The sequence below is a fragment of the Octodon degus genome, unplaced genomic scaffold (assembly GCF_000260255.1).
Source record: "Octodon degus isolate 3935 unplaced genomic scaffold, OctDeg1.0 scaffold00221, whole genome shotgun sequence".
Taxonomy (NCBI): domain Eukaryota; kingdom Metazoa; phylum Chordata; class Mammalia; order Rodentia; family Octodontidae; genus Octodon; species Octodon degus.
This window is the reverse complement of record NW_004524797.1, coordinates 3,293,089-3,302,298: the sequence shown is the minus strand read 5'-3', so window position 1 is coordinate 3,302,298 and position 9,210 is coordinate 3,293,089. Positions and strand designations below refer to the sequence as shown.

General features: G+C 44.2%; 1 protein-coding gene across 1 annotated transcript in view; it reads right to left on the bottom strand.

The window, feature by feature from the left end:
• Invs (inversin) overlaps nucleotides 1-9,210 on the bottom strand; it is a 192,682-nt gene that overhangs the window by 13,227 nt on the left and 170,245 nt on the right. Inside the window, exons 14-15 of the mRNA XM_023705477.1 lie at nucleotides 4,372-5,138; nucleotides 414-643 (exon numbers count right to left, since the gene is read on the bottom strand). Of these exons, the coding sequence (XP_023561245.1) occupies nucleotides 414-643; nucleotides 4,372-5,138 (997 nt within the window). The remainder of the gene's footprint in view (nucleotides 1-413; nucleotides 644-4,371; nucleotides 5,139-9,210) is intronic.

The following is a 9,210-nucleotide window of genomic DNA, read 5'->3' as shown; positions in this document are numbered from 1 at the left end:
AGATTTGTTCTCTATTTCTCACAAATGAGCAACCCTGTGCTACCCCAGCACAGGAAAGGTGAGAGTGTAGCAGAGAGATCTGAATCTAGAGTCATCCAAATGGGTGGTGTAAGGAAGGGGACACCCATGCAGAGGTTTGAGAGGGTAAGATGGTGAGGTTTTCAGCCATGGAGCCCAGAAGAGAATCCTGGCTAGAAGTACCTGCTCCGAGATGCTGCAATACCTCATCAAACCAATTCTAACCCAGAACTGTTGGGAGGTCTAACTGGGATGCTGAGAAACATCCTGGTTTTTTCGAGTAGAATAAGAAAGTTTTGTGTTTAATCTGAATGGAGGTTTGTCCAGTGTAATTAGGTCCTATTTCACATTTTATTCTTAGGTGTGCTTGTAAACTAAATGCCCATAACATTTACCATAGATGTGCTTGAGCACTGAGTGCTTGGTGGACTTGGTTCCTGCAATGCCCTTGGATGGACTCCTGGGAGTCCTGCTCACTGCAGTGGTCTTTGGGAGCATAAGTGCCAGTTCCTTCCTCCAAATCTGGAGGAGCAGTGCCGTGCACTCTCGCTCCCATCTGTCTGTGTCTGCCACTCCAAGCTTCTTCTGGCGCAGAAGGTGGGACAGGTGCTTCCTGAGCTGATAGCTGGTAGGGTCAGAGGAGAGGAGAGGAGAGGCTTTCAGATAGCAGCATTGAGAATACTAGACTTCTTTTAGTAGTATTTCAAACTGTACAAAAATTATTTACCAAACTCCTGGGGGGTTGATTTAAACTCCCATTCCTAATCTCAGAGGCAGGATGTTGAAATTTTTGTATTTTTTCATTGTAAAATACTTCCTGACCTGCCTAGTGTCTTCCCCTGCCCTCTTCTCTGTGGATAAGGAACCTGACGAGTGGAGCAGCAGGCTTGGTTGAAGCATTGGCTGAGGCTACTGGAGGCCGTTTCAGTGGGCCCAGCTTCCACTAGCCAGCTCTGGGGTGGGGCTGAGTGCGTCCAGGGAACACCATGGTCTTCAGGTCAGAGGACCAGTCCCCATTCTCTCATCTCCAGAAGGACACATTCTCCTAGTTTGTGGGGAATCCTAAGTGTCCAGTATCCCTTCCAGCCTTAGGCACAGCTCATCCTTGCCTATTCATCTCAGAAAGCCAGTGATGGCAGGAAGGTGCTTCCACGTGGTTGGGCAATAACAAAGTGGCTTACACAGTAACTTCCCAGGTTAGCTTATCCAGTGTCTGGTTTTTTTTTTTTAAACAGTCAAGCTTTAATTGGTAATAAAACACAATTTCAAGATTCAGTTTCATTTTTCTTGAGGCCCAAGTTTCAATCTGTTCACTCAATCCTTGCCTGTTTTACAGCACCCTTTCTCCACCCTGGACATGTCTTCTATAAAGATAGCCTACATTTCTTGAGCATTTAAATACAAAAACCCTGTCCACTACTGTCTTAGTTACTCTTCTCTCGTTGCTGGGACAAATACCCGACACTCAAAATGAAGGAAGGAAACGTTTATTTAGCTCACAGTTACTGGAGGTTTTAGTCCATACTCATCTGGGTCCAAGGCAGAGCAGCACACAGCAGAAAGCAACCTTTCATGGTGGTGGCAAAGAGCAAGAGTACAGGGAGAGGTAGCAGCAGCTCAAGCAGCTGGCTTCTCTTCCCACCTTACACTGTAATGCAGATTACTTGCCCCAGGGTAGGGGAAGTACTCACACCTATGGGTACTTTCCAGTATTTACCCACCTATGGGTAATCCCAGCAGTAGTAAGACCCATAATCCCAGCCTTGGATCACACATAATCCCAGTGGATCATGAGTTAACACAAATTCTAGAAGTCCTCACCCCATGACTGCATGAGGCTTTGGGGGGACAACTAGACAGAAACCATAACAACTACCCCTTCCCTCAGGTTTGGTGTCAGACATACTGTTCCAAGACAGCATTGAAAAATATAAAATGGGGAATATATTTAAAATAATAACAGAAGGAGAGTGTTTTTACCCTCACCAGGTGCAGCATGTCACAAGTGACATCCCAGAAGACTTTGAGAGTCAGTGTCCCCAGGCCTCAGACCTGCACAATGGTGCAGCCAGAAGGGCCTGTGTAATTTCCTTCCAGATGGGTGCACTTGACTATGAGCCCACTGTTCTTGATGCGAGTGACTGAGGGCTCATTTGCTACTCCGGACACTTAATGACAGCACCTGTCAGCTTTCAACTCTTCAAAGGAGCTCAATAACAGAGTCTGAGAGGGAGACATTTGTGTTGGGAAGTAGCTGTGGGGCCTCATGAGGTAACCTTGCTGGCTTATTTAGATGCCAGGTTTGAGCCCAAATACTTAACAGTAAGTTCCTCTGGATGATAACCAGCACAACATCCAGGGAAGGGGAGCTATTCTCACTGGAGGCTTCAGCGGGAGACTTTTGGCTCAAAGTCAGTATCCAGCACCTCCCAGCTCTGGTGTTAGGATACTGATTTACCTTTTTGGGCTTCAGTTTCCTCATCTGTGGAATTGGGATAAATTCAGCATCTACCTACCGGAACACTGTGAGAAGTAAATGAATGAATTTTTGTCAAGCTACTTCGCGCAGTGCCAGGCACAAGTGCCCTCTAAATACCACCCATATGAATGATGGCAGTAACAGCATCTCCCGACGCCGAGACTGTCCCTGTGTGTGAATGCTTTCCAGGCAGTCCTTCTCTAGCCTACTCAGACAAGGGCCAAAAGCTGCTTTACTTATAATGTAAGTGAAAGTCCTTGGGTTGTGTGCAGAGGTTCAAATGTTGGGTCTGTGTCACAAAGACAAGTCCTTTATCCTCTGAGTGATTGCTTGTCTAAGAAAATGGGAACAATCCTGTCATGATGGCCTCTTGTGTGGCTGGGAGATCACATGTGCGCAAGCAGACACCAGATTGCAAAGGCTGCACAAGCACAAGCCAGGCTGTGCGCGAGAGTCTGGGCATGCTGTCCCCACAGGCCTGTTGCCCTGGACCTCCCAAGAACTTAGCTGCACTCTTCTTTGTGCCAGTGACAGTGCCAGTGTTCTCTCAGCCTGTTTTTCTGTTTTTACTGAAATGGGCCTTGATGCTTGGCACACCTGGGCTTGCAGTGACCTGCTCACTGTATCTGCTATTAGCTTCCCTCCCCCTGAGACAGAAGCTTAGAACTCCCACCTTTGGTCATGGTGGGTCCAGCCCATCCCTGGGAACTGTCATCACTGTCAGGTCTGACCTGGGGTGTGAAGGAGATTATGCAGTACAAGAAAAATAGTTATACTACTAATTTCTCTCAGTTCACTGAAGATAGATTTGTGCTAATGTTGGGACAATTAAATGCTGCTATCTTGTACTCTGAGTAGCTGATTTAAAGATAATGCTGGGCTAGCCAAGCAGCAGCCAGGGTTCGATCCTGGTATGTAGTGCCGATCCCACCCCCAGGGCACGTTGAGTTTATGATTAAGACTGGGTGTGGTGACTCCAGTCTGTAATCCCAGCTCTTTGGAAGGCTGAACACAGGTGGATCACTATAAGTCAGATCTACATAGTGAGACCTTGTAGACCCTGTAGACCCTTAATAAAAAAAATAAAGATAATGCTAACATATTAACCACTGTTACCCTCCTAGTAAAGTGCTTTGGAATTTTCTTTCTTTTTAAAAATTAAAAAAAAAAAAATACATGAGAACTTGGAGCAAAGAACCTTCCAGTCCTCCCCAGAGGTATTCACCTCCATTGTGGAGGTATCTGTCTCTACTATCCTAGGACACTGACTCAATCTTTTAGGACAGCCTCCACCCTAACTCCCAATGTCTAACTCATATTTTGAGCTTGACTAGATACTCAGACAGGTTTATATAATAAATTCCAGCTACTTAATCCACTATATCTAGGCCTGTTCAGGTACTTGACATATGACTACTTTATAAGTAGTAAAGACACAAAAATAAGATGTCTGATGTGTGTTTATGTTAGGGTTTGTAAAATATAAATGAATTCTGGCATCTATCATATAAACAGGACACATGCAGTGAAATGTTAAATCCTGTTTTACTCAAATAGGATGGGTGGGGACCAAATGATTGCCCAAATTAAGACAACCTGATAGAGCTACACTGGAAACCCAGGGTTTGTGATTACAAACCAGGATTTTTTCCTTTACACCATACTATTCTGGGTATGTTTCTTCCTATCTTTCTGGGCAAAAATGTGGTACTCATAATATATACTGTACAGTATAAATCACAAGCACGTACAGATGTGAATTTCATGGGCTGGCTCCATGAGATTGGCCATGGAATTCACTGGGACGACATCACAGCATACAAAGGTAACAGTAACAACCAAAGAATCAAAGATGCCACAGTGCCTCTTCCTACCTTCGCCAGGCACACTGGATGACAGTTGCTGCTTTGTTCTTTTTCCGAAACAGATCTTTCCTACTTCTTTCTCTGTGGATAATCTGCAGCCGGAGCTCTACAGGGAGAAGGTCAATATTCACACTCTGCCCAGAGAGGAGTCCAGGTGCTGGATCAGTCTCCTTAGACACCTGAATGTTCTCAGCTAGGGTAGATGGCCCCAGCTTCCTGGCTCCTGACCTCACTTCCTTTGTGCTCTCTGGAAAACCTGAATAGGTTCCTCCTTCGAGCTTGCCTGGTGTCACTTTGCTTCTTGGTGTGCGGTGGTGGAGAGGATTCTGCCCAGCATGGGCCACCTCCCCCCTGGCACTGCCAGGCCGGCTTGAGCCAGCTGGGGAGCACCTTCCTCGTAGCTCCTGAGTGCGCCTTTTCTGTGGGCCACTTCTGGCCTTGGGTGCTGAGTCGTGCTGTCTACTGGGCTTCCAGTGCTTATCCTGTGGTGGAAGGCTTGCAGCCCCACGGCTGGGGTCCTCTCCTTTGTCATCAGGCCTTGCACCCCTGACAGCAGAGGGCAGCTTCGACGTCCTTTTCCCCTTCTCACACCGATGCTCTGCTGCTGTCTCACCTCTGGACTTCTCCACGGAGGAGACTCTGGAACACCAGTCTCCACCACTGCCTTCATCAGGTCTGATGTGGACACAGACAGAGTGGCTTTTAGAGTGTTCCTTGCATGTTTCTTGGTGAGACAAAAGGGAAGAATAGTTACTGTCCAAAACTAACATGGGCAACTATGCTGGTTTGCTCACAAGTTTTAAATAAACTCATCCTATAACAATTATGACTAGAAAAAAACTGTTCAACTTCTCTTTCCGGCAACCCGATAGATGACCTGAAGGCCTTTACTAATATCTAGAAATGCTGACTAAAATGTAAAGAACATCCTTTTAAAAGCAGCATCATAGCTTCAAGAAAATAACATCTCTACAGATTGAAAAGAGAAGAGTGAAACAGTGGTAAATACTCTTTCAAATTTTAAGTGGGAAGCAGGCCACAGATGGACTTATTAAATACCTCTTGTGTTGTAAAAAGACATTGAGGAACATTAGATGCTTATTACCAAGTGAAAGAAAAGTCTGGAAAGGCCATAGTATATGATTCCAATTATATGACAGTCTGTAAGAGGCAAAATTATGGACTCAGTGAAAAGAGAAGTTGTTGCCCAGAGTTAGAAGAGAGGGAGGGACAGATGTGTGGAACCCAGTGAATGTTTTTGGTACTGGAACTACACTGTAGGACACTATAGTTGTGAGTATGCAATAACACATTTGTCCTGAGTTTGAAATGCATTTGAGACATGCAAATGAGGATATAAATAAATAAATAAATAAATAAATAAATGGAACAAGGAAGAGGGCAGGAAGTCTGGTATGAAGGAGGGGAGTGAATTTGCTCCCTTGGATGCTGTGCATGTGTCCGCTATGAGGACTTGCTAGTACTAATACTGGTCACAGCCACCAGCTCTGACAGTGTGGATCAGAAGGATAAAAAAACACCTGGCTAGTTTTTGATGCAGTGAGTTTCTCCTCAGACTCTCCAAAAACCAGTGATACAAAGACACCACTATCTTACCACCTCACCCGAACAATCTGCCACCAGCTCCCCTCAATTGTGGTTGTTTGTGTATTGTTTTTGGTAGTACTTGGGATTGAACTCGGAGCCCTTGCACTGAGCTACGCACTCAGAGCTAACTCTCCTGGCTTTATTTTGATACCAGGAATCATTAAATTGCCTAGTTTGTGCCTGCAGTCCTCCTGTCTCAGTGTGTCTGAGTGCTGGGCTACAGATGTGCCCCACGTGCCTGGTTCCAACTCTACTCTTAAGGCCACCTGCTGCTCTTCACCCTCCTGCTGCTGTTTAGCACACCCATGTGATGTCCACTCAGCCACAGTCATCTTTCTAAAGGTATGTCTCTTCCTACTTCCCCATTTGAAATAACGAGGTTAATTACAAGAAAAGCACACATTCAGAGTTCTTTGGGCACTGTCCTTAAATCTTTTCCTGGCCTGTCTCATTGCTGGTCTTACTTTTCTTTTCTTTTTTTTTTTTTTTTTTTTTTTTGGCAGAACCAGGGATTGAACTCAGGCCCTTGCGCTTGCCAAGCAAGTGCTTCTCCTACTGACGATCTCCCCAGCATCAGTTTTAAAAGGTAGGGATTATTACTGGTTTTTTTGCAAAGAGAGAAAATGAGGCTCAGTGAGGTTGGGTAACTCGTGGAAGTTTACATAGCCAGAGAGCAGCAGCATCTAAGTGCAAACTCAGGCTGTGTGATTCCAAACTTGTCCAATTAGCAAATAAGATGCACAAATTATAAACAAGCAGAAAGGAAGCATTAACTTGAATAAAAAGGAAATCACCTGCTAAAAGACTTTAAATCCAACCCTTTAGGGCCTCAGTTTCCTGGTTTGTCGAAAAGGCTGAACTAGATGCTCTGTGCAGACCCAAAGGCTGTAACATTCTCCATGAGACTGTGCAGGAGAGTGAGAAATGGTGAATATTTCCCATTTCTGGGCTCTTCCTGGCACTCTTCTCTGCAGTTGAGAACTGTCTGAACCCTGGCCAACAGAAGCAGCTGGGACTCTTCTTTATGTGGCCAAGCACCACGTGAGTTGTAGTGCCCTTTGCCTTCTGATGGGGGGGAGGGTTTCCTGGAAGCACTGTGCCACAGAGGCTGGAATTAATGGTCATTCTTGATTCCTGAAAGTATCTCTATTTTCCTTTGTACTGTGGCCTCTGGGGCAAATGAATGGGATAAAGACTGTCATATTTCCTTTCCTTACATCTGAGTGAGGCCTACTAGCCTCTTGTCCTGCTGCTGCTCCCCAAATTCTAGATGCTGGGCTTTTCAGACACCTTGTTGGTACGTTTGAATCTGGCTCATCACCAGCGTCCCTTACTGACAGTGCCACTTCCTGCTAATAAGTGAGAAGCTCCAGACCTCAGAGTTGTTCTAGAACACTACATTTTTTTGACAAAGGCATAAACCAAGAAATGAGTTTTCTACTGTGGCCTAATATACTCATATGCATGCATATGCCTTTATATACACTCACATAATATACACGTGCATAGACAATGTTGAAAGAGCTGTCATTACCTTTATAATGTGCAGGGCACTTTGGTAGTTTCTATTGATTATAATATATTCCAGTTGAAAGAACAGAAATAGTAAGGTTTGGCACAATCCTCTAAATTCATTTCATGAGCTATGTATGGCTTGAAAATTATTATAAAACTACACCAGATCACTGTGAGGAAGTATAAGCAGTGTGAGTACAATGAACAGACAGAACCAGTTGTTAGAAACTGAAATAACACGGAGTTTTCAGGGTACAAGGGCACCCTATGAGACCTGCCTGACCTTGAGGTGTAGTTCTTCCAGGATGGCTTATAATAAGGCCAATGTGAATCACCTGCCCTGGGTAGTTTTAAGTGTGAGGTTATTATGTTCCCCGATCTCTCAGTTCTGCAGGGCTCTGGACTGAAGAACTATTCATGTTTATCCATTTGAAGTTACAGGGATTAAATGTTTTACTGGGAATAGACAGTAAATGCCACGTAACCAGTGATATGCCCATTACTGTAGGAAAAAAGCTGATAGTGGGATGCTTGCACTTAATTAAGAATTCAGTATAGCAGGCACATAATGTGCCTTCAAAAACATATCTGTTCAATGAATTCATGTGTAAGTTATTTAAGAAGATGAAAAAAAAATTTTTGCTATGAAATGGATTCTGTTACTAAGAATACACCACGAATACTTTTTGTTCCATGTTTAATGATATTTCATTCATCTCTGAATCTACTACCTAGCAAATATTATCTAACTATTTTTTTCATTCTTTTTTGGCCTCAAACTCACAGTAATCCTCCTGTCTTGGCCTCCCGAGTGCTGGGAATAAAGGTATACTCCACCATGCCCCGCCCAACTGTACATTTAATAAATACTATTTTGTTTCTTGTGTTTCAGACCAGGGATACAGAGGTAGGACATGTTGCCTTCCATAACAGATTGTTTAGTGGCCAAAGAGTCTTCCCATCCTATGAGTACTTCACTGTAATATAATTCTGGCGCACATTCCACCCACTGGTACACTTTGACTCTTCATGCTCTTGAATCTGAGCTGGCATTGTGACTTGCGTTGATTCAGAGAATGTGACAGAAGTGCCAGGAACATTCTGAAGACTAGGCCTGGTAGTGTGATGCTGCCTTCACTCAGTGTGGTTTTGAGAACAGTCCGGGAGGAAGGTGGTCTAACTTCCCAGAGGATGAAAAGCCGGGGACATGCAGGGGAACTGAGGATGACATGCAAGGGAACTGAGTCACCTTTGCCATTATCAGTGCCACGCTACATTGGGCTTTCCTGCCCAGCCAGCCCTTCAGCCGCTATATTAGAGAGGGCAGGGGACCACAGAGGAACTGCTCGGCTAACACCAGAGCTGTGTTTAACCTCTAGCTACTTTGCTTTACTTCGTTGTGCCATAAGAAATGACTGACACTGAATCTGATATATAAAAAGACATCTGAATGACCAGGTAACAAAGCATCACATGCTCTTTAAGGCTTGCATTACTATACACAGTCACTGTAGATAAATTATGGAATTATATGGAATTATATCCTGGGAATGTTTATGGTCATTACTTTTACATAGAAAGAAGATCTGCCTCTATCACCACTCCAATTCCATATAGCTCTGGAATCATTAGCTATAGCCATTAGACAAGAGAAAGAAATAAAAGGAATAAGAATAGGCAAAGAAGAAGTTAAATTATCTTTATTTGCAGATGACATGATACTTT